The sequence below is a fragment of the Beta vulgaris genome, chromosome 7, assembly GCF_026745355.1.
Source record: "Beta vulgaris subsp. vulgaris cultivar EL10 chromosome 7, EL10.2, whole genome shotgun sequence".
NCBI lineage: Eukaryota > Viridiplantae > Streptophyta > Magnoliopsida > Caryophyllales > Amaranthaceae > Beta > Beta vulgaris.
The window spans coordinates 47,174,226-47,200,554 of NC_079208.1; the positions used below are offsets into that span (position 1 = coordinate 47,174,226).

At 35.7% G+C, this 26,329-nt stretch overlaps 1 protein-coding gene across 1 annotated transcript; it reads left to right on the top strand.

Moving 5' to 3' along the window:
* The first annotated feature begins 8,822 nt into the window (after positions 1-8,822).
* On the top strand, positions 8,823-14,232 carry LOC104908566 (uncharacterized). The gene is made up of 5 exons (XM_010697685.4): positions 8,823-9,686; positions 12,564-12,600; positions 12,756-12,992; positions 13,077-13,124; positions 13,292-14,232. Exons 1-5 carry the CDS (start codon positions 9,385-9,387, stop codon positions 13,784-13,786), a joined length of 1,119 nt encoding a protein of 372 aa, XP_010695987.1. The 5' UTR covers positions 8,823-9,384; the 3' UTR covers positions 13,787-14,232.
* Positions 14,233-26,329: the final 12,097 nt, after the last annotated feature.

Here is a 26,329-nt window from a genome sequence, read left to right on the forward strand (position 1 = left end):
CTTAAAATTTAACTTAAGTTTAGTAGCAGATTTTTGTTTTCCCCTATTTAAGGGTTACAAACATTCCCCAAAAAATTTAGTGTTCCTACCAACCAAAATGTAATTAAGGAGAACATTCTCTCCTACACATTCACTGCACACACGCAGCACTAGTTTAAGCAACAGAATTCGAAGGCAAAAAAAGTCAGTTTGTTAATCTCTTCATCATTTGCTGCATCTGGACAAAATGGATGCAGCACAAGAAATGTACAATGCTGTTGTTGATGAAGAGGCTTGGATGAGTACTATCTACAACTACTTGATGAGATTGTGCCCAACTTCAACAGTCAAATCTCCTCTGAACCAATCTGCTGCACAAGACAAAACAGAAAAATTAAACCTGAGATGAAGCATGAAAAGAGAAGGAAAGCTGTAGATGAATTGTTAATTATGGAAGAGAACGAAGTATTACCATATGGTGCATTGAAGAAGACAGCAGATAAGTATGGTGTTTCAAGACACACAATAGAGAGATTATGGAAAAGAGCATGCAATCAAAGAGTTACGGGTGATGTCATTGATGTCAGGTCAAGGAAAAAGGGAACTGTGGGGAGGAAATCAATGGAATATAGTGAGGAGTTTCTCCAATCAGTGCCACTGAATTTACGCACTTCAGTTAGATGCTTTGCTGGGGCACTCAAAGTGTCTCCTTCAGCAATTTATAGACTGCTCAAGAAGGGGAAGCTCAGAAGCCATACAAGTAGCAACCATCCAAGTTTGACAGAGACTCACAAATTGGAGAGGATGAAGTGGGTGCTATCCCACATTCTACCTGGCACACCCACTGTACAAGCAGAGTTTATACACATGGAGAACATCATAACATTGATGAGAAATGGTTCTATTTGAACCCAGATACAAGGAGATTTTATTTATTGCCAAGAGAAGATGATCCATATAGATGTTGCCAATCAAAGAGATTCAAAATTAAAGCTATGTTTATGGGGGTAGTATCAAAACCAATGTATGATGGTCAAGGTAATCTCATTCATGATGGCAAGTTTGGCATCTTTCCTTTTGTAGAGAGGGTGGCAGCAAAATACACTACCAAAAACAGAGATAAGGGCACTATTGAAACAAAGGCTGTTGAGAGGATCACTCAGAAGATCATCAGAGACATGATTATACAGAATGTACTGCCATCTATAATGAGTAAGTGGCCTGCTGGTATGTCCAAGGATATATTCATCCAACAGGACAATGCTAGGCCTCACATACAAGGAAATGATGAGGCATTCAAGGCAGCAGCAACTGAAAATGGGTTCAACATCATGCTCATTCAACAGCCACCTCAGTCCCCAGATTTAAATGTTCTTGATTTAGGTTTTTTTTAGAGCCATACAAGCTTTAATGTATCAAACATTTCCTAAGAACATAGATGAGCTCATAACAAATGTGCAAGATGCATATGACAGATTTGATCCTAGTGTTATGAAATACACATGGTTACAATTACAGTGGATTATGGTTGAGATTCTACAGGTTAGAGGAGGTAATAATTACAAGAACCCTCATCATGGGAAGGCAAGATTAGAAAGGTTGGGTCTTCTCCCAAAAACTGTCAAATGTGATCAAGTTATTGTGGATGAAGCTGTGCACTATTTGAATGAGAAGTTACCAAATGAAAGTGAACAACTTGAGTACTTTGACAGTGAGGGGGTCATTGATGAAGACTAAAATGAATGGTACGTGTGTATTTTTTTGTGAAGATAATAGTTTTTTGGAAGTACATTAAAAGTGGGTGAATTTTGGGAAGAATATAGTTTTTGCAAAGAACATGTTTTATTTGGTAAAACATAACAATGCCATTGAAGTAGGAACTTTTGTTAAACTGCACACCAAACCTAAATTATGTACATGTAGTGGAGGAATGTAGGTTTGTAAATGCAGTTTATATCAATGATTATGCTTATTCTATTTACAGTTATGTTTCTTATTTACACCATTGTTATTGTTTTTTTTAGTTATAGGGACCGAGGCATACCTATGAATTAGCAAAGAACCACAATCACAATTACTCATGTAAAGACATCATTTGACCTTCTACAATCCATCAGGGAGACTTTTAACTTATGAAGGAGTTCAAATCATTAACACCTCAAGGCACAATGCGAGCAAATCAATGACTCACTTCAAGTTTTTGGTGAGTCCTTCATCATATGGATTAGGGAGTGATTTTAAAAACAGGGGGACTCAATATACAACAACAAACCAATCCCACAACAAAAGTGCTTTCTATATTCATAAGTCATCATTCATCAATTTGACATCACCCTTAAACTCTAGGTCAAGCTCAACATAACCAATAATCAGCCAACACAACCAACAGCTCCCAAGAACACAAGTATCAAACACAATCCAAGCTTATCCAATAGCAAGCCAAACATTGAACATCACCAACAGAAACATTCAACATCACCAATCAGATTCAAGATCACCAACACAAGGCAAATATACATAACCATTAAAACAGAATAACACAAACCAACAACAGAAAATATTAACATGCAAAAAAAACGCAAGTAAATAAGGATAACAATGGGACAGTAGTCAAACCTCCCTTACTGTAATTTTTTTCCAAATCTGTACCACCAATCACTATCCCTTCCTCTTTGAACCAGATTTCATGAATGATTTACTCCACCACCACTTTCTTTAAAAGAACCCACCTTAGCCTTTCCTTTTCGGTTGTATGAATAGTAATTCATCTCAGAACCCATACAAGGAAGAGCACAAACAGTAATGTGTTCAGAATTAGGTTTTTTTGAGACAGAGAGTGGGGGTAAAGTGGGAGTTCTGAAAACCACTTTTTCTTTCACATCTTCCTCGGAACTCACCAGATCTATAATTTCTTCTTCGTCAGAGGACTCATTAAATAAATCATCAGGAAACCATGGTTCCTTCATGTCCTTGATTTCCTCAAGAACAACACCCAAAGCTTTGCAAGCAGTTGGACCCATACATTTTGAAGCAGCCCCTGAATCGTAAAGTCTACGGGGCCAAGGAGAACCATTTTCAATTGATCGAATGACGTCAATTATGAACGTCGCCTCTCCCTCATCCGTAGTTTCAAAATGCGCATCAATCAAAGGTTCCAAATTGATATCACAAACCATTTTTTAGGAGAGAGAAAATGATTTTCAAGAAAATTGCGAAGAACAGAAAGAAAAACGAAGATGAGGAGAGAGAGAAAGAAGATCTGAAGACGAAGTTATGAGGGGAGAGAGAGTAGATCTGAAAAAGTTATAGAGAGATGAGCAGTTATGAGGGAGAGGGAGATCAGCAGTTATGAGGGAGATGAGCAGTTATGAGGGAGATGAATGATGAGGGAGATGAATGATGATGAAGAACCCTAGGTTAGATGAAGAGGTGGGGTGGGAATTCAATTGGGGTAGTTGGTGGGTCATAAAAAATGGTGGGAATCATTAGTTTTAGGTTAGGATTAATCAGATTATTAGATGTAGATTAAAGAACATAACACAAGTTAGTAAGGGTAAAATGGTAAAATTGTAAGGCAAAAGTTACTAAATAAGGAAAAAAAATAACAATGTATCATCTATTTGAAACACCCCAAAATAGACAATGTCCCATCTATTTTGAAACGGAGGAAGTATAAAAAAAGATGCATGTATGGCTCTATAACTCTATAGTACTTGATGAACAGGTTTTGACTAATTCATGAGTAGTTTGAATATATCGACAAATTGAGTGCTCTTTACAAATTGCAAATTAAAGTGGACTTATTATTTATTTTCAACTAGATTAGTTGGTAAAGTTTTAGGAGCGAAAACATAGTTTCTAATCCATCTACATGCATCACAGTGGGTCTTTATAGGATTGCGAAATACAATGTTAATTAGCTGGTCTAATAAGAAAAAGAAAACAAAGCACTACATATAAGGGTATTTCCAATGGCAAAAAGGGGCCTAGATGAGCTTCCTTACACTACACATAAGGTTATGAGATAATTGTGTATCCTTACGAGAAAAGGACGGTAATTAGTTATGGATTTAGGTGTATCTATTTGTTTTATTCAAATTAGAAGATGAGCAAGCTCATATGTGTTGGTTCGTAGGTGGAAAGGGGAGCTAAAGCCAAAATTTAAGAGGAATATATGGACAATTAAGAAAATGATAACCAACAAAAACCTATCTCGAGGAAATTGTCTAGAATGTCACCAACATACTCCTCACATTCTTATGCAGAAGCCTAGTAATAACTTATAACTAAAATATTCAAATGATCCAAGACCATTAAGACCCGCTCAAAGAATATTATTGATTTTGGAGAGTTTTTTTGGAGGTGTTTTTTTTTCATTTTAAAAAGAGGTTTTGGGGGGTTGGTTCTTGAAACTAGAATAATGTATACATTATGTTACCAAACCATGTGAGCTTCTCTATGGGACGACATCAATTAGGACTAGCAAAAATTAATCCGATTTGATAACTTGTTCGAACTTATCGTATAAAAGAGTGAATTATTATGGTTGGAATTTTCATTCTCATTCAATTAGATAAATTGATCAGATTAAATACGCATGTCAAGTTGTGGTTTATATTTTCAACCTGAAAAGCTCTTACTTTGAATGGTTTAGTTCGTTTATATTGAGATCTGAGATCTCCATGTAATGTTGGCTTAAATTTTTTAACACTTAACAAACTTATCCTACGCAATTTTAATGACAAACAAGATTCTGCAAGATTAGAGAAAAAGCATCTAATTACCAAATTACGAAAACAAAGGAGATGCTTAAAACTCTTCAAATTATCCATGGATAGAACTTTTTTTTTTTTACTCGACCCATGGAGAGAACTTGTTTAGTTCATACTTTCTCTGTTCTTTTAGTTAACCCATTTTCTTTAGATACGTTTGCCGAGAAACTAATTTGAACCTTTACATCTTTAATTATGAATAAGCAAACATTACAAAAAGTTGATATTTGGAAAATATACGTCAAGAAGAATCTAACAAGATCTCACATGACTATATTTTTCCTTAAGTACAAATCATAACAAGAGATAGTCAAACTCGTGTATGTGAATAGTATCAAGAGTCAAAATGAGTCATCTAAAAAAACGGATGAAGTGTCATAAAATTGTGAAGGAGAGTGATAAAGTATAAGATTAAGATGAGGACTATGACTGGGTGAGGAAAACATATTTGCACAAGAATTTTATTGATCTCGGAGATGTGTTTATGTTGGCATTGTCGAAAAGGGTGTACAATGTTTTGTTAAGAATATGTATCATGACGTAAAACATATTTTCTACGCTTTTAAAAGATTGTTATACATTCACTTTTTACGCATGTCTTTTTTTTGACATCGGGAAAACGTGCATTGATTGAAAAGCAAAGTACGACCTATTACTAAAAACAACCACAAAAAGAACAAAAGAAAGCCTAAAGGAGTTTTATGAGCTCTTACATGCCCTAAAAAACATAAATAAGCAAAGCTGATAAAAAGTTGCTTAGGAAGTAGCGCGCCGCTGGTCGATGAATGTGTTGGTGGAATCAAAACTCTGATGAGTGACAGATGTGGTAGGAGAAGCAAACGTCGATCACAATCTGGACAATGAATCAAAGGTAAGATTTGCATCTCATCGCATGAGCAACCCTATCGAACTTCTAACGCGTGAGATTCTTGGCTCATGATCTGTGGAAGACTCACAATCCTAGGTGACTCATGACACTCTTTCGAGAGTACTTCATGTTTCTCCGCAAGGTAGGAGAAACGGGGCATGCTGAAATCCACCAGATGAAACAAGGGTGTCGCCTGCAGATTTGAATTTTTCAAGGCAAAGACCATTAAGATCATTGTCGAGCGACAGGAGAGCTAAACATGGTGATCTCTCGAACACACCTCCGATTTGTGAAACCGGAAAACATAAAGTCCAACCGTGAATAACGAACATCGCCTCGACCATACTCACATTTCTCATCCATGTGATATACCCGTTCCTTCAACAAACATTATTTCAAGGAAAGTACAGACGTAACTACTACAACCTTACACCACCATCCCTTATTCGTCTGGCAAACATTTTTTAAAAGCCAGAACCAACAACAAACTATGTCCTGAACAAGGCGGACAAACCAACTAACACCAACTAGGGGGGAGGGGTAAAGGGAAGCCCAACTACTGGGGGAAGGGAAGGGGATGCCCAAACAAAACCAAACAACAACAGGGGGAGGGGGAGTCGACCGAACACTCGAACAGGGGATACAGGGGATGGGGTTAGGACTTGACTAAACCACTCGAACATACGGGGGAAAGGGGAGGGGAAGCCCGATTAACTAAAACAGGGGAGGCCCGATGAAGGAACAAGGCAGGGGGAAGGGAGCGAGGGTCGGCGAAGGAATAGGGCAGGGGTAGGGATACCTAACTGACGTGACTGGGGAGGGGGGAGGTGAACGATGCGAACTCCCGGCGACATGGGCTTACAAGCGGCGGCGGTTGACCGGAGACGCGAACGGAGAAAACAAAACACGCGAGCGAAAAGCCGGCGACAGAGGAAAAACCGACAACGTCACTACAAGCAGCAAGATCGCCGGCGACCTGCGCCCACCAGCAAGCCTGCTGCGGCGGATTTCTGTGGAGGGAGGATAGGGTTTTGTGGTTTGGGCAAAGAGATAATAGAAGGAGGCTAGGGTTTTATTTACTTTTTACGCATGTCAATGTAAAATTTTGAGCACTAATATTTCTAATTTTGGTATTTGTAAAAATTATAAAAGTATATATTTAAATATTAAGACGAACATAACAAGATTTCATGTGATTATATTTTTCCTCACGTACATTGAATCACAAACGATGGTTAAAGTGAAACTTGTGAATAGTGAAAATGTCAAAAAGTAACCATTAAAAAAATGGAGGTATTCTGATAGAACTTGAAGAAGAATATATCATACTTGATTGAATTACCATTAATTGCTTATTTAATTTAGTGAAAGTATCAAAGTAAATTACATATATATTTTCGTCATTTTAATCCTCTATTGGAATTTTAGTTTTAAATTATTATGTAATTTGGTATGTTTAAATGGCAATAACTATGCCCATCAAAGTTGTCATTTCATATATCTATTTTTAATCATTTCAAATCTGGCCTTTACATTAATTTGCAATGTGAAATTATTTGTTTTTTGTTGTTGCGAAAGAGGGGCTAATCCTCGAAAGAAAAAACAGAAAATTACATAGACATTGAGGCTCTGTTTGGTAGTACATAAAATATTTTTAGTGTAAAATAATTTTCATGGAAAATAATTCACAATGGAAAAACAATTTCAAAATTAGTTTTCCATTATTTGGTTTCATGTAAGAAAAATTATGAAATGAAAGGAACATAAAAAGAAAAGTAAGGAGGTAGTGAGAGGAGTGTACAAGAGAGATAAGGAAAACAATTTTCCCTTCATTTTAAAGGGAAAATGGTTTTCCATCATTGGGAGAGTAATTTTACTCCAATGAAAAATGGTTTTACACTAATTTACCAACCAAACAATGTAAAACTGAAAATATAGAAAAATAATTTTCCAAGAAAACGTTTTACGCCATACCAAACAGAGCCTGAGTGTGGTCAAGCCACCCCACGCGTATCAGCAACTTAAGAGGAGGCTTATGCATTAATGTGATCTGATCAAATTGCTCCACTTCATGGTTGACTAAACTATCTGCAGCAAGATTACCTTTCTTATAAACATGAATGAAGAGGACCTCCCATTGATGATCCGAAGCAAGTTGTCGATACTTATTTTATGATGTGAATACATTCTCCCACTTGAAGTAGCTACATACAAGCTTGGTTATCCAAATTTCCTCTTCTAGACAGATAACTAATAGATTTGTTTTTACAACATCGTTTATGAGCTTGGAGATAGTTTCTCTACCTCTAATATCAATTGTATGGAGTATTTTCATTCTGCTCGTCCAATTCTCTTAGGAATTTAAGCTATTGACTCAGACACATTTGGAAAGAACAAAACAAATCCTAACATGAAGAGAATATATTATATAGTCCTGTCATTTGTATTTACAATGGACTACACATTAGAAAGTTGATATTTTCCTTACTAACTGCATTGAATATTGCAGGTTCCTAAGATCATTCATGTTCTCTGGCATCCTCCTTCTCCAGATAGCTATAAATTTGATTATTATGTCACACTGTTGTGGCTATTAGGGTTGTGAGTCAAGATTCTCAAGATAGTCTTCTTGCTGCTCAAACCTAATGAAATAAGAAATAGGGCCATTTAATCCATGCTCCTACTATTGATTTTCCTGCTACCTTTGATCTCAACTTAGATTTTTCATTAGGTCACTATCTTAAAATTTGAAAGAAGGATGCTCTATCTTTCTCATTTCTACTTTTTTAAGAAAAATGAATTATTTTTTTAAGAAAAATCAACAATATTAGTAATTCTCTAGTTAAATCAGTTAAGCCAATTTAATCTATTATGAGTAAAGATCTTATGATCTACTTTCATGTACAATTCACATTTGAATCTAATAAGTTTGGTTTATCTCTTACTATTAATTGCAAATTAAACCCAAAATTTCTTTCCTTTTCCTCCCTTCTTCCTTTTATTCCCCCTCCTTTTTTGCCAAATCACATTAAAAAAAAAGTAGAGATTAACTCTCTCTGACCAAATTTTGAAGGGGTTTGGCAGTTGGCACTTGGCACCCCAATCCCAACCCCAAAGATCAAAGATGACTAGACCATTCCAAAAGTGCCAAACACAAATCTTGCATACCTAAACCATACTGACATGTGTACATGATTTACTACACAACAACCTGTAAATCTTATTTCCATTTTTTGTCAACACCCCCTGAACCCCAAGTAAAATATTTTTTTTAAATAAAAGAAAAACAATATTGTATAAAAAACAATAAAATCTACACATAAAATTGTCAAATTATAATTCCCTCCCACTTTCTTACATGTGACCACACTCTATTGCCAACTTGGTACTTCCCCCTCTCCCTCTATTTTCTCTCTCCTTTTTTTTTTTAAGTCATGTACACCACCACTATCACCACCGCGTTCGCCACCACAACCGCCACACACCACCACCAAAATTAATTAAATAGTAAACACAATTTCAATAAAAACTAAACAAACCCAAAAAAAAAACAACAACAATAACATACTAATAGTAAAAAGAAAAAGAACTAAAAAAAACCCCCACAAAAAGTAAAGGAATGTCTTAACCCAGTTCTGATTTTCAGCCCTTTTTCTCAGAACAAATTGCAGAGAAGAAAAACAGAGGAAAAAAAAACAGGGGAAGAGAGAGAAAGTAGTAGAGAGAGAAAGTAGTAGAGAGAGAAAGTAGAAGAGAGAGAGAAAGATGGGAGGGGTGACATCTTCAATGGCTGCTAAATTTGCATTTTTCCCACCAAACCCACCTTCATATAGAGTAATGAAAGATGAATCAACAGGTTTACTACTTTTAGACCCATACCCACATAGGGAAAACGTCGACGTTTTGAAGATCCCAACAAGAAGAAATACTGAGATTGTTGCTATGTATGTGAGGTATCCAATGGCAACTTCTACTTTGCTATATTCTCATGGAAATGCTGCTGATATTGGTCAGATGTATGAGCTTTTTGTTGAGTTGAGCATCCATTTGAAGGTTAATATCATGGGGTATGTTTTCTTCTTCATTTTTTTGGTTTTCTCTCTCCTCTGTTTGCTGGAGTTTGCACTTGATTGATTCATTGTTTTCTGGGTTTTTCTTGAAATTATTCTGTTAATAAAGGGTTTTTGGAATTTTTTGGAGTTCTTTTGTGTGTGTGGAGATTTTGTCAATTTGTGTGGAAAATGGGAGTGGACAAATTTGGAAATCGTTACCATGTGATTTGTGCTAAGAGTGTTGTATCTGGACATTTTCTTGTTTGTTTTTATTCTGATTGGAGATTTGGTAATTTGGGGGTTTTGGAAGATCAACTAAAAACAAAAATAAAATAAAAATAAGTAAAATATGTGGGTTCTTCTTTTAGTGGTTTTTTTTTTTTTGGAATTGATTATATAATGGGTTGCTTGAGAATTTTGCTTGTTGTTTTAGGATTGAGTTTAATCAAAGTGGTTAGAGAGAGATTCTGGACTTGGGTGTTTTTCTAATTAGTGAGATGTTATTAGAATTGCTGAAAATCTAGTGCTGATCTTTTATCCTTTGACTGTTTTTTGCTGGGTTGTTCAATGATGGAGTTTAGACCGTTGGAGTAGTTACAATCAACTATAAGATGCGATTTAGACTGTTATAATGCCTTGATTTTGGTTGACTAATGATTTTCTTGTTGAAAGTTTGTACATATGAATTGTGTATGAGAGTGGGTTTGGCATACTTAAGAGCTAGCTAGTGTAATTTGAGGATGCTAATGAGCTGATGGCTTCCTTATTTTGATCTCGTTGCGTTTGAGAAGTCGTTGTCTTTCGAGGTCCCAAATTTTCTAATTCTGTTTAGGGAAGATTTGTCCCTCTTGTGCTTGTCATTTTGGTCTTTTATTAATGTTGTAGATTTCACTTTGTAATTATCCTTATACCAAATGGAAGAAGTTGGATTGTTTACTTATAAGAAAGTTTTGTATCAAACAACTTACTTTAAGCAATCTAATAACCTTTTTTTATTTATGGTAAAGTAATAACTGAGCATATACTTGAGCTATTGAGCAAATTCCAAATCTCTGTTTGGTTTTGGTCCACCACTAGATAGTGTGGTTTAAGATTTAGAGGATCATACTGTTGAACGGTTCTTTTATCCCCATGTATAAGTTCTCTAGTATTCCATTAAGAAAGCTTAAGTTGTTGAGGGCATCGTAGAAGGTTTTAGTTTAGTGTTCTTCTTGACATATAGATTGCTCTGTGATGTCATCTAATGCTGCTAGATTTGGGAAATTTCTTTGTTCATATTGCTGATTGGCTTCAGCGAAATGTAGTTTGTATGATGCAGTATACCTTGTCCAGAACAAAAAGATCTTTAGAGCGATGAAGTATATTGGAAAATTTTACGTGAAATCTGAAGTTTTGACCACCTTGTGGGAATAATCCCCAACTTTGGATTAACTCCAGATATCCCAATATCTGGTTCAGCCTTAATTGATATTTAGTAAGTCCTGGAATTCTTAAGTATCTGTTTATGAGAACATGGCCCCTAAAGTTGGAATTCTATTGAGACAATCTTACATTGGGATTAATTTAAGATGGTTGTCAAAATATCAGGCACATAAAGTTTTCTTGTAATATATCTGTCTTGTGTCAAAGGTAGAATTTTAACACATTCACCTGCAGATAACTCTTTATGGTTTCCATTAGTATGTTGGATGGTTGATGTGGAATTTATCGATTCCTATTCTGCTAATTATGTAGCCAAACTAGTATAGGAATGTTAATCACATAATATTGCTAGAGTTATTGAGTGGGAGCGGTTCCTCTTCTTCCTAGGCTATCAACCGCAATTGTTAGCATATAGCTGGAAATGTACACCATCAGAGAGCACTACTCCTGTTCCCCTAAACAACTCTTGCTAGGCTTGACCCGATTGAAGTCATAAAATCAACCTCTAGATATTATCCACAGGCAACATAAGCGACTGATATCACATGATTACGGTGTTCAACATTGTATTGCTTTTTACTGTCCACAACTTTTGTACTGTTATATTGTTTAGTTTAGGGCTTTACTAGTATTGAAACCGTTTATTCGGTTGGGCGTAATTCTGGGATAGAGAGAAATATCAAAGTTCTGAATTCCCTTTCAGTGTATTGGATGATATATTGTGAAGGGCGGTGAGGGTGAACGGGGGGGGGGGGGGGGGGGGGGGGGAGGGGGGGGAGTGGATATAAATTCCTAGTGTCATGAAACAAGGTTGAAAAGTTAGTCTTCAGTAGGGGAGTACTTAGAGAAAGTTTAGGGGGTGTTTGGTTCATTAGTTCAAGGCATGAGGTATGGGTTTGGAATGAACAAAACCCATACCTAGTGTTTGTTTAATTTATTTCTTAATTTTAAACTCATACCTCAAACCCATAAGGTATGGGGTTTAGAAACCCATGGGGGGAGGTGGGTATGGCTCATACCTTACCTCTAGGTATCAAATAAAAGAAGATTTTTCATTCCTAAATGAAACCAAACACAAGGTATTAAGTATCAAGTTCCAAACCTATACCACCTTGGTTTCATTCCTGATTCCAAACCCATACCATTATATGAACCAAACACCCCGTTATTAATCCCCGTTCCTTCTCTCCCTTTTTCACCTCATGCATTCCTTGATTGTACTGGAAGGGCTGCTTGTACAATCTGTACGACAAGGGACCAAGAAATAATAGTTATATAAGTGCTGATACAAACCTCTTATCATGGTTCCAGACTTCCAGTTTATATGTGAATATGCTATAATCATAAATTCCCAAGTGCTTAAGGCTTTCTTCATTTTGAGAGTTTTGCCATTGTTTTGCTTGTACAAGCAGAAAATTGTGGATAAGAAACCTGTTGTTTAACTCAGCTGAAATAAATTGGTTATTGCAGGTATGATTATGCCGGGTATGGACAATCAACAGGAAAGGTAACTTCACTTATTTTCTAAATTAGTTAATTGCCTGAAAAAAGAAACAAAAGAAGCTTTTGAATTGATTAGTTCCTTCTTGCCAAAAAAAGAAAAAAAGAAGAGTGAACACCAGAGAGTAGCCACTTACTCCTGTGTCTTGATTTCTTTTGCAGCCCACTGAGAATAACACATATGCGGATATTGAAGCTGCATACAAGTGTCTTGAAGAGAACTATGGTGCCAAGCAGGAAGATATAATTCTTTATGGTCAATCTGTTGGTAGTGGCCCCACTTTGGATCTTGCCTCTCGTTTACCTCGATTAAGGGCTGTTGTTTTGCATAGTCCTATACTCTCTGGCTTGAGAGTCATGTATCCTGTGAAGCGCACCTATTGGTTTGACATCTACAAGGTACATTATCATGTCTGGTTTTAACAAGTTGCTATTGTATGGAACTGCCACATGTATATGTAATTTTGTGATATTTTTCTGCAGAATATTGATAAGATTCCATTGGTGAAGTGTCCTATTCTGGTAATTCATGTAAGTATCAGTTTCTCACCTTCATATCTTTATTTGTGTCCTTTCTTTCTGAATGCTTATGGATAGAAGAAGCTTCATTTAAGTTTCTTACCACTTTCTAGAAAGTATTGAGCTACTTCTGCTATTCTTTAAGTGGGTATCTGTTAACTGTGCATGCTATGCTATAGGGAATGGCTGATGATGTAGTTGATTTTTCTCATGGTAAAACATTGTGGGAATTATCCCAAGAAAAATATGAACCTTTGTGGCTCAAAGGAGGAAGTCATTGTGACTTGGAACTTTTCCCCGAGTACATCAAACATCTCAAGAAATTTGTGTCCACAGTGGAGAAACCACCCTCCCAAAGGCACAACATCTCAAGAAGAAGTGTAGACAAGCCTGAAAACTCACGAAAGAGCGTTGACGGTATTGATCCTTCTAGGAAAAGTACTGACCGCAGAGAGAAACCAAGGAAAAGCACAGACCGACCAGAAATGCTGAGGTTACACGAGTACAAAGCCAGCAGCATCAATAAGCTAGAGAAATTGAACATTCCTTTTGAACAGTTGGAGAGGTCCCGCAGAAGTGTTGAATATCATGACAGGTCTCGGAAAAGTGTCGATTTACAGTTTGAGAAGGGTCGGCGTAGTGTGGATTGGGTGGATAGAATAAGAGCTGTTTGAAGGTTGTGAGATCACTGTAAAGTAATGTTTCATGTGAAAGGGAAAGAGGACAGAAGAAAATACATACAAGTGAATAGAACAAGCAAACTGGGTAAAGAAATGGTGAACAATTCATTGGATGGTATAACTTAAGGATTTCGGAATTGGATGTTTTTAGATTCTTGGATATTCGATTGAAGTTTCAATCTGGAAATTTAGATATGGCGTAGGAGTAATTGGGTTCTTGTTTCATAGGTATTTCAAATGGAAGAGTCCTAACATGTAGTGTTTTCCTTCATTATAAGGAAATTATGTGTTTTTTTCGAACTCGTTGGTTTAGCAGTAAATTTGACTTGTATCAATGTTCTTGAATTTTACATTGCTTTCTTGGTAAATAGTAAAACATGGTTCAAAACATGTAATGTCTTACATGCTTGTTTACCTCGCATTATAACTTTGACCCTTGACACCTATGTGTAGACTGTAGTAGTAGGAAGAAATGATGCTTAATTAGTGGAAGCCTGAATTTGTTAAATAAGTAAGTGGCATCTTTAGAACGTGTGTAGAACTATCTGCCTGTTGCTTTTTCTTCAGTCAGAATTGTTCCATGTTTTTTTTTTTGATTTATGGTATCCCATTATTTGTTGAACTTTTATTTTTTACTGCTATCATTTTAGAAAAAAGTTTCTTAGGTACCCTTGTGGTTATGAAATGTGTTGGATTACTGTTATCTCTTAGATAAATTTCAGTAGTGAGGTAATTTAAAGTCAGTTTTTTTTTTTCCGGATCTGATTTATTAGCTAAATTTCTTATAAGTAAAAGATATATAACTTAAACCCATTTTGTCTCTACTTTTAAATATAAAATTTATTAAATCGATTTCAATTCTAGACCAAGATAAGTTTGCATAAAATATCTTTTTAATTGCAAAGAGATAGCAATAGGCAATATATGTAAAGGTATAATGTAGATTTGCAACAAGATAAAGCGATAATGCGGAAAACATATAATAACCTACGGGAGATAAACATTGATACATAATGAATGAGATTCAACTCATTAAGGGTGCGTTCTGTTCAACTTAAAAAATTAAGTTTCAGGTCCAATAAGTTTAGATAAGTTCAGATAAGTTCAGATAAGTTGCAGTAAGGTCTAATAAGTGCAATAAGTTCCAATAAGTTCCAATCAGGTCCAATAAGTTCAATCAGGTCAAGTTCCAATAGATAAAGTTCCAATCAGGTCTAAGTTCCAATCGGTCTCAATAAGTTCCAATCAGGTCTAATAAGGTCCAATAAGGGCCAAATAGTCAATGTTTGATAAACATTTGTATTATTGTCTACTATTTTGTTATTCATAATTTCATATCACTATTAGCGGATTATGTTATTATTAGAATTTTAATTAAAGTACCACAATGATTATATAGTATTATACTTGTATTAGTGTCTATTATTTTATTATTTATTTGTATTATGTCTATTATTTTATTATTTATTTGTATTATGTCTATTATTTTATTATTCATATTACTATTAGCTGATTATGTTATTATTAGATTTTTTTATTAAAGTACCACAATGTATAGTATTATACTTGTATTATTGTCTATTATTTGATTATTCATATTGCTATTGAATAATATTATAATCATGGTCAAATAATTAAGGTTAACAATAACAATAATAATAATAATAATAATAATAATAATAATAATTACATATAATAATAATAATAATAATAATAATAATAATAATAATAATTACATATAATAATAATAATAATTACATAATAATAATTAAGGTTAACAATAATTATAATCATGGTCAAATAATTAAGGTTAACAATAATAATAATAATAATAATAATAATAATAATAATAATTAAGGTTAACAATAATAATAATGATTATTAACTTTTTGATTTTCTACTAGTGTTTTATAAAATTAAAACAACACTATTAGATATATTAGTGATGAAAGTTATGTATAGGCAAATATATAAATAGTAATTTTTTTGTTAAATTAATTATCATAAGAGATAATTAATAATCATTATTTTTTAAAGGACGAATTATAATAATTATTATTCCATAAAAATTTTTGAGGGGTAGTATTTACGTTAGTGGTAATATTTATGTTATTCATGGTCAATGTTTTGTCTAATAAGGTCAAATAAGTTTCAATCAGGTTCAATAAGGTCTAATAAGTTTCAATCAGGTCCAATAAGGTCTAATAAGTTTCAATCAGGGTCAATAAGTTACAATAAGGTCCAATAAGGTCAATCAGGTTCAATCAGGTCCAATAAGTTCCAATCAGGTTCAATCAGGTCCAATCAGGTCCAATCAGGTTTAATAAGTTCCAATAAGTTCAGTTCAGGTTCAATAAGTTCAGTTCAGATAAGTTCCAATAAGTTCAGGTCCAATAAGTTGAATAGAACGCACCCTAAGTTTAATAGTTTTTGAATGTTTTATCTCTAATGATTTAATATAGATGTAAAGAGAATGCATCGAAAAACTCCTTTCTAGAAGATTTCTTGATGTGCTATCTAAGTAAAACGTGTTGGGCACCTTCACCTTGCTATTTGCTAATTGCTAGTTGCTAGTTGCTAGTTGCTAGTTGCTAGTTGCTTGTTGGTTGTTTCATCAATTTATTTAAAAGTCAAACAAGTGGTTTCATTTACAAACGCATGAAGCTGCAGTTTTAACAGTGATTACCTGGACCATTCCATGCCACGTCCTTCCTATAAATGGAATTAATAGAAGAACTAGAATCTTATTCTCATTTAAATGTGGAATAAATCCAATAATGATGCGTCCAACTCCCAACATTTAGTTATTACCCGTATCTTATCTATCTCCTATTCAATCATACACGAATATGATGTTTCTTTCTTCTTATCTCCCAATAAACGCCATATATAAGATGTTAGATGTGATCAATGAGAGAACCGGATATCCCACTCCAAGGTACGGAAACTACGCTTTCCTATTAGTTTAATTTCGCCCCTCTAGGATCACCGGGTTACCACGAAATAACTAATGAGATACAATGGAGAGAAACAATCCACTTAGATGATCTTCTAAGTGAATCAACAACAACTTGTGTTTTTTGTGTTTGTGAAGAACACTCAAGAGAAGATTGCAAGGTTTCTCTTAAGCAAAGCAAGAAGGTTTTTGAGAGTATAGAAAATCTGAATTTTCTTCTAACCTCTCACTCATAAGAATCCCAAGGTTTATATAGGAAGAATAAACCTTTCATTGACTAGAGTAGTTAATCCTAACCCCCATTTTAATCACCCATCAAAGGCCTTTAATCTACTGATTTAAGGGCCTTAAAGGTCATTAAAATGCGACCATAACATCACAACGGACATAAAACCGTCAAGGCATATTTTCGCATTCCAAGGCAGAAGACACGTCGCGAAGAAGCTCGCGAGTCGCGAGGCGCTGGTCGCGACCCGCACGCCTGTCGCGACTCGCGACGGGCCACTGGTCGCGACTCGCGACGGTTGTCGCGACTCGCGGCCAGTCTTCTGTCTCCCTTGGTTTATCAATGCGTTTTGCCACTTGATGCACTCTAGCCTTTTGCATACTAGACCTCCTCCTCTTCTAGTACATACCCTTATGAGTTTCAAACCCATTACCCTATAAATGTTCCAACAATCCTCCTCCCATTTATAGGGTAATGTTGAAAAGTTTTTCAACTTGCTATAAATCGCAAACACACATGTTCATGCATCATGGAAATATCTAACGATTGAATTTCCATTTAGTAAAAGTAATCTTTACAATAATTTAGATCATAATGATAGACAAAGCTTTGAATCATATAACCATTACAAATTATTGAAGTTACTAATACACACAAACATAAACTAGGTTCTTAAAACCTCCGACACCTATGAAGCCTTGGTGTCCATATCCATTCATAAGCATTCCAAGTCAAGCCTTAGACTTGATGAAGCGGCCAAACTTCTAGCTTACATAGGTAAATCTTTCCGGACATGCTCCTACAATTGAGCACCTTATCAAAGATTTATTAAGAATAAAATTCAACCTCTTTATCATTGTAGCAACAAGCACTAACCTCGGGATGTATTAAACAAGTGCTCCCAACCTCTTAGAGAAGTACTATCCTCCTTGAATTTGAGATCTAACGTTGTATTAGACATCAAATAGAGTTTTCCTTCACCATAGGTTGATCAATAGGCTTAAGACCCATCCCTTTGTTCATTTTGTTCACTAGTTCCCTTGACAACGGTTTTGTAAACGTATCCGCCAAGTTCAAACTAGACCGAACAAAATTAATAGTTATACAACTATTCCTTATCATTTCCCGCACATAGCTATGTCTAACTCCAATGTGCCTTGACTTGCCATTGTAGACTTCACTATATGCTTTAGCTATGGTTGATGCACTATCACAATGGATAGCAAGAGGTGACATTGGTTTCACCCATAAGTCCACCTCACTCAACACATTCCTTAGCCATTCCGCTTCTTGGCAACAAGAAGCCAAAGCAATGAATTCCGATGCCATAGTGGAATCCGTTATACATGTTTGCTTCTTGGATGCCCATGAAATGGCACCTCCTCCAAGAAGAAACACCCAACCACTAGTGGATGAATAATCTTCCTTATTCGAAATCCAACTAGCATCCGAGTAACCTTCTAAGATAGAAGGTTCTCTATTGTATGTTATAACATAATCCAAGGTCTTATTCAAGTACCTTAACACTCTTCTCAATGCTTGCCAATGCAACATACTAGGATTACTAGTATACCTACTGAGCTTGCCAATAGCAAAGGCTATATCCGGCCGAGTGCTAGTCATAGCATACATCAAGCTTCCAATTAAGCTTGCATACTCCAATTGTGAAATTGGAGTACCACTACTCGGAACCAAGTGAATACTAGGATCCATAGGAGTAGCAAAATGAGTCGAATTTGACTCATTATACCTCTTGACCACTTTCTCAATATAATGAGATTGTGATAAAGAAAACGACCCTTTCCCTCTTATTATTCTAATACCTAGAATAACATCCGCTTCACCCAAATCTTTCATGGAGAAGCTAGAGGAAAGGAAGACTTTGGTCTTTTCCACTTGTTCCAAATCAGTCCCAAAAATAAGCATATCATCAACATATAAGCAAATTATAACTCCTTTACCGTTATTATCAAATTTGCTATATACACACTTATCGGACTGATTTATTTTGAACCCACTAGACAACACAACTTCATCAAATTTTTGATGCCATTGCTTAGGTGCTTGTTTAAGACCATACAAAGATCTAACTAATTTGCAAACTTTAGTTTCTTGACCTTTAACCACAAACCCTTCAGGTTGATTCATGTACACTTCCTCCTCCAATTCACCATTAAGAAAAGCAGTTTTTACATCCATTTGGTGAATTACTAGACCATGAATCGCAGCTAATGCTATCAATAGTCTAATAGTAGCTATTCTAGCTACTGGAGCATAAGTATCAAAGTAATCGATACCATATCTTTGCCTAAAACCTTGGACCACTAACCGGGCCTTATGTTTTAGTATGGTTCCATCGATTTTCTTTTTCCTTACAAAAATCCATTTACAACCTAGGGTTTCAACCGGGAGGTAAATTAGCTAAAATCCAAGTGTGATTACCCATTATAGAATCCATTTCATCATTCACTGCCTCTTTCCAGAAAGCAGAATCATGAGACTTCATAGCCTCATCAAAGGACCTAGGATCCTCCTCCATATTGTAACAATATGAAATTTGAGTCGAAATTGACTCCCTTGACCCTTCAACTAAATATAGTTGAAAATCCGGTCCAAAAGATTTCTCTTTTCTAATTCTTTACTTTTCCTAATTTCCGGTGTTGTAGTATCATGATCATTAGAAATGTCATCTACAACATTGGAACTAGTACTAGGTATCATGTCCTTTGGTCTTGGAATCGATGAGAATCTAGTCTCATCAAATATTGCATCCCTTGACTCTATCACGGAGTGAATAGAGACAAAGTCATTGGGCTCAATGACATAAAACCTATAGGCTTTGCTATGTACCGCATAGCCTATAAAAATGCAATCAATTCCTTTTTCACCTAAAGTTTTCCTTTTAGGTTCCGTCAATTTGACAATTGCCCTACAACCCCATACCTTAAGGTAATTGAGATTAGGCTTTTTATTACACCAAAGTTCATAAGGGGTTGTCTTATTCCTTTTATTAGGAACTCGATTTAAGATGTAACATGCAGTTAAAATTGCATCACCCCAAAAACCGTCATTAAGACCCGAATTAGAAAGCATGGTATTAACCATTTCTTTTAGGACCCTATTTTTCCTTTCCGCTATACCATTACTTTGAGGTGAGTATGGGGCGGTTGTTTCATGAATTACACCAATGGAACTAAAATAACTTGGATTATAATATTCACCACCCCTATCCGTTCGAAGTCTTTTAATCTTTTGATTAAGTTGGAGTTCCACTTCGATTTTAAAGGTCTTAAACTTTTCTAGTGCTTCATCTTTAGTAAATAATAAATATATGTAACAAAACCTTGAAAAATCATCAATAAAAGTTACAATATATTTTTTATTTCCTAAAGAAGGTGAACTATGAAAGTCACACAAGTCACTATGCACCAATTCAAGCAATACCGTTTGTCTAGTCACACTAGGATAAGGATTTTTTGTAATTTTATTTAGCACGCAAGTGTGACACTTCTCTAACTTTAAATCGAAAGGAGGTATCAACCCCATTTTAGACATGTCATATAATCTACGATAATTCACATGACATAAACGATTGTGCCATAGAGAAGAAACATCAAGCATGTAAATAGAACTAGTACCAATTTTATTATCAATACTAAATTTAAACATTCCATTACAAAAGAAACCTTGTCCAACAAAAATACCACCCTTGGAAAGTACAAATTTATCCGACTCAAAAACAACTTTAAAACCATACTTATTCAAGAGACCTCCTGACACAAGATTCTTCCTAACTTCCGGTACATACACAACATCCCGGAGAGTTAAAGTCTTTCCCGAGGTTAACAAAATTCTACTTGGCCTATCCTCTAGCCTTTACCGTAGAATCATTCCCCATATACAAGATTGGACCATCATCCAAATCTTTCAAAGACTTGAAGAAATCCTTGTTATTGCACACATGTCTAGAGGCTCCCGAATCTATCCACCAAGAATCATCAACCTGCACACACATAATTTCAGAAATCATAGCAACAAAATGCATTTCTTCAATTACATTAACATGTGCATTGTTACCTTGGTTTTGAACAACACTAGGTTGTGTGTTCTTTGTCTTCTTCTTGTTGTTAGAAGGACAATCCCTCTTAAGATGAGGACCATTGCATATCCAACAAGAGAGGGTCTTCCTCTTCTTGTTTGCAACATTGGTTTTGTTATGTTGTTGTTGTTGTTGTTGGATTTCTTGGTCTTACTAGACCCACCAACCTCTACCAAATTAACGGTAGATTTAGGAATACTAGGAGTAGTATCCTTAACCCCATCTTGAGCCCGGATCCCCTCTTCAATACGAAGATGAGTTCCTAATTGCTCCATGGACATGTCTTCCTTTTTATGTTTTAAAAGATGTTTTGTATCTTTCCAAGAATTTGGTAATTTGTCAATGATTGAGGCAACCGCAATTGCCTCATCCATCACCATACCATGTGATCTTATTTGGTTCAAAATATGATGAACCTCATGGAATTGCTCCATAATAGGCCGATCATTAGTCATTTTAAAAGAATTAAAATTACTAACAAGGAATTTCTTACTTGAAGCATCTTCCGAAATGTACTTGGCCTCAAGAGCATCCCAAAGTTCCTTTGCACTCTCCACATTTTGGTAGAGATCAAACAACGGGTCGGTGAGAGTGTTGAGAATATGACCACGACATATGTAGTCATCATTCTCCCACTTGATCCTCTTCCTAGTAGTCTCAAGAGGCTCTTCCTCTCCATCTTCCGGGAGTGGTGGCATAGGAGTTGATAAAACATACACCACATTCAAAGCGGTCAACAAGAAGTGCATCTTCTTTTGCCACCTCATACCCACCCCCTCAAACTTATCCAACTTTTGGAAGTTCATAGTCATGTCCTTGAGTGTTTGAGCCATATCCGAAAGAAAGAGAAATTAAACTAATAGATTGTTAGATGTGATCAATGAGAGAACCGGATATCCACTCCAAGGACGGAAACTACGCTTTCCTATTAGTTTAATTTCGCCCCTCTAGGATCACCGGGTTACACGAAATAACTAATGAGATACAATGGAGAGAAACAATCCACTTAGATGATCTTCTAAGTGAATCAACAAAACTTGTGTTTTTTGTTTGTGTGAAGAACACTCAAGAGAAGATTGCAAGTTTCTCTTAAGCAAAGCAAGAAGGTTTTTGAGAGTATAGAAAATCTGATTTTTCTTCTAACCTCTCACTCATAAGAATCCCAAGGTTTATATAGGAAGAATAAACCTTTCATTGACTAGAGTAGTTAATCCCATAACCCCCATTTTAATCACCCATCAAAGGCCTTTAATCTACTGATTTAAGGACCTTAAAGGTCATTAAAATGAGACCATAACATCACAACGGACATAAAACCGTCAAGGCATCTTTTCGCATTTCAAGGCAGAAGACACGTCGCGACTCGCGAAGAAGCTCGCGAGTCGCGAGGCGCTGGTCGCGACCCGCGACGCTTGTCGCGACTCGCGACGGTTGTCGCGACTCGCGGCCAGTCTTCTGTCTCCCTTGGTTTATCAATGCGTTTTGCCACTTGATGCACTCTAGCCTTTTGCATACTAGACCTCCTCCTCTTCTAGTACATACACATATGAGTTTCAAACCCATTACCCTATAAATGTTCCAACATAAGAGTCCTATACAACTAACTTTTTATAGATATATTTGACTTTTCTCCATTCAAAGAAATAAAAATGACATTTTTGTTATTGTCATGATTAGAATTTTTAAACATATTCAATTACTACTTCATCTGAGTGTGATAATTAATTTACCAAACAAGGGAGGAGTGACGAGGTTGATATATATTGAATTATGCTTCTAAACTTTATTGTATAGCTTTGATTATTAATCTAAAGATAATCTGGCAAATCATCAATTTCTTCAACCCCATACAACTTAAGCACACTAGAGTAGTTTTAAGAACCAAAATCATTCCATCTAAACAGTCGCCACATCTCCTCGATCTATAATTGAAGAGAGATTCATGTTTTACCAACACATTTGAGCTCTTTTAGCCAATCATTTTTACAAGGGACTACCTAACTATTAATGATTTGTTTGATATACTTCATATAAATAGATAGATGTAAATTTTTCTTATGACTTAAATTATAAGTGTGCTGCTTTTGTTTATTAACATTCTTTTGGGAAAATCTCAAAGCCTTCGTTTTCTCCCTTGGTGGCGTTTAATTCTTGCCTTTAATAGTTCACAGTTAGATGGCATAGTTTATGTATGGGGACTGTCTATGTTCGTTATCGGTCCGACTGGACCACTACTGATCGTCATGATCAACTCATAAGTACAGAAGAGATTGACCTAGAATGAGTCAATCTCTGATACCGACATCTATGTTATGCAGGCCATATCGGAATATCTTAACGGTGTTCACCACTTGGGCCATTGTTAAATGGGCCTGGGTCTGATCCAGTACTTACTCAATGCACCTATGGGCCTAAATATAAGTATCAAAAGAGGACAGAATTGTATTCAACCAATAGGAGCAGTGTCCTACTTTGCTTAGGACACTGTTGGCTCCTATAATACCTCATGATCTAAATCATAAGGTACATACACATATACTAATATACTCTACTTGAGATATACCGGTTATTATCCTTTGCTGACTTAGGCACCGAAAGAGCGTTCCTCGAATCAACACCAGAGGTTAGTTTACGTGTTCTATCTTGAAGGACATCAAACCGGTATACGAATCTGAAGGATACCGGTTCACTCCTACAACATTTATTCCATACTGGAACAATTTCATAAGTTTTAGTTCCTTTGGCATGTAACATGACACTTATGGTGCATTTGGTAGTTGTTAATAAATGATGGTGATGGTAATGAATTATAAGAGAAGCACCTTTAAAATCTCTATGTGGAGCCAATTTCAACCCCCAACTTTGTGCTCTTTTCTTTATAGGAAAGCAATTTCCCCCCCTAAGTTTATGTTTTTTTCTCCAAGGGGAAGCAATTTTCATTACCATCCATTACCACCTACAAGCTGATATTGGATCATAATGGAAATTCAAAAAGAAAGATAGACACTTTATAATAAAGTAGCATTACCATGGGAATGAATAATGATTTTCTTTGCAAATTTACATACAAATTCATTACTATTACCACTATTTATAACTAACTATCAAACAAGTCGTTAAGTAAAGTTGCAAACTTGCAACTATTCTTAAGCATTGTTAGTGATAACCATTTCTCCATCCGAGCGATGAATTAAAACAAGCAAGCATGCATGTTTTTTTTTTGTTCTAGCTGGAGAAGTCGTCAATTCAGTCGACATAGGTTAAAACACACTTCCTCCATCGTCCTTTTTTATTACAACAATTAAGTTTTCACGCTTGCCAATGCACAATGTAAATTATGGAAATCTTTGATTACTTCGTAATGAAATTCAAAAAATTGATTTTTGAAAGCATATATCAAGACAAAACCCGCATGACTATATTTTTCCTTACGTAAAAATCACGATAAATCGTGAAAAGAGTGATGGATGAATAGTGTAAAAACTCAAGTCTTGCAATAGAAAACGAACATAGGAAGTATGAACTATGTAAAACATAGTATAATAACAAACGATGATTAATTGCGAGTTTCTAGATTCAATTCTAGTTTCAATCAAATTTCTTTCAATAATACATTTAGGTCAATTTATCGGATCGAGTCAAAGATTTTCAGTGATATGATTTCAATTGGGAAAGCTGGTGGAAATAAAAATAAATCAAAAGAAGCTGAGCTGGAGGAATTGGAGCATGAGCTGGAGGAATTGGAGCCTAACAGAATTTAGCTCAACAGTCATGAGCTCACATGATGTCAGTAACCAATTTTTTTTGGGGGGGGGGGGTGTACGGCTACCTGTCATAACCACCTAGCTATTATAAGTTCTTTTTATGTAATTTTCCTTCTGTTATTTCCTTTCTGTTAGGATTGAATGAAATGGCTATTGACAGTCAGATGGTGTAAGTATGAGATATATATGAAAATACACCTTCTCTCTCTCTCTCTCTCTTAAATTTCTTCTTACTGTTCTGTAGAGTTTTTCCTTCAGACTCCTTCTCTTGTGGAGTTTCTGAGTTAAGCTTAATTAGAATCTTCCTCCGTCTCTTCTACTATAGTCCAAGGAGGTTCATAGAACTATATCATTGGGATTCGAGCTAGCCTGGTTCTTGGCGCATCATGGTTCAAACGACGCGCAGCAGCAGTAGAACGGAAGACCGGGAAGCTATGTATGCAGAGCTTCAGAATTTAGAAACCACCCCGAGACTTCTCTTGGATGAACAAGGTAAAAGAGTCGATACTCCTTGCAATTTGAATTATGAAAATATTGAGAAGAACACTAAATCAATTGTTGATGGGTTTATTTGTGCAAATTGCTAAGTTGGTTGAAAAATCAAATGAGGGGACCCCAAACTTTGAATCATTTAAACAAAATAAATTTTCCAGTAGCTTAACTAAGGTCAATTTTCCTAAGTTTAATGATGACAAACTGAAGCTGTGGTTGTATAGATATTTGCAATTTTTTGAGTTGGATGGTATTGGAGACCCTAATTGAGTTAAACTTGCATCTATACATTTAGAAGGCAAGGCATTGTTACGGCATCAAACTTATATGACAGATGGAAAGAATGAGTCGCCTAGCTGGGAGCACTATGTCACTGATATTATTGCTAGATTTGGAGACCTCTTTAATGACCCCATGACAGATTAAAAAGCCCTTAAGCAACAACATAGATCGATACGTTATTACCATGATTACTTTGACAAATTGGCTAGCAGATTATCCCTGAATGAGGAATACATGTTGAGTTGTTATCTATGAGGATTGGATGATGATATTAGAGGGTTGTGAGAACGTTCAGTCCCAAAACAATCTAGCAGGCCCATTGTTTAGCCAAACTCCAAGAAGCCACCAACAAAGCCAAGAAAGATAAAATGACACCCCCTCCTAAACTACCCCCTACTTCCAAACCCACCTACACCCAAAACCTAGAAACAATTTCAACCTTCCTGGAAACCAAATACAGCCCCACCACAAAAAAGACCTCCATTCAATCCTAATAGAAAAACCTTAACACCTGCTGAGTTAAATGAAAAAAAAGTCTAAGGGGTTGTGCTTTCTGGTGTGATGAAAAATATGAGTTTGGGAACAACTATAAGGGGAAGAATAAACCACTCCTATACTATCTAGAGTTGGAGGAAATAGAAGAGGGCCTGGAATAATTTGGAGAAGATGGAAGAGAAGATAAGGATGAGTTGGTGTGTGTTCAAATTTCCATAGACAC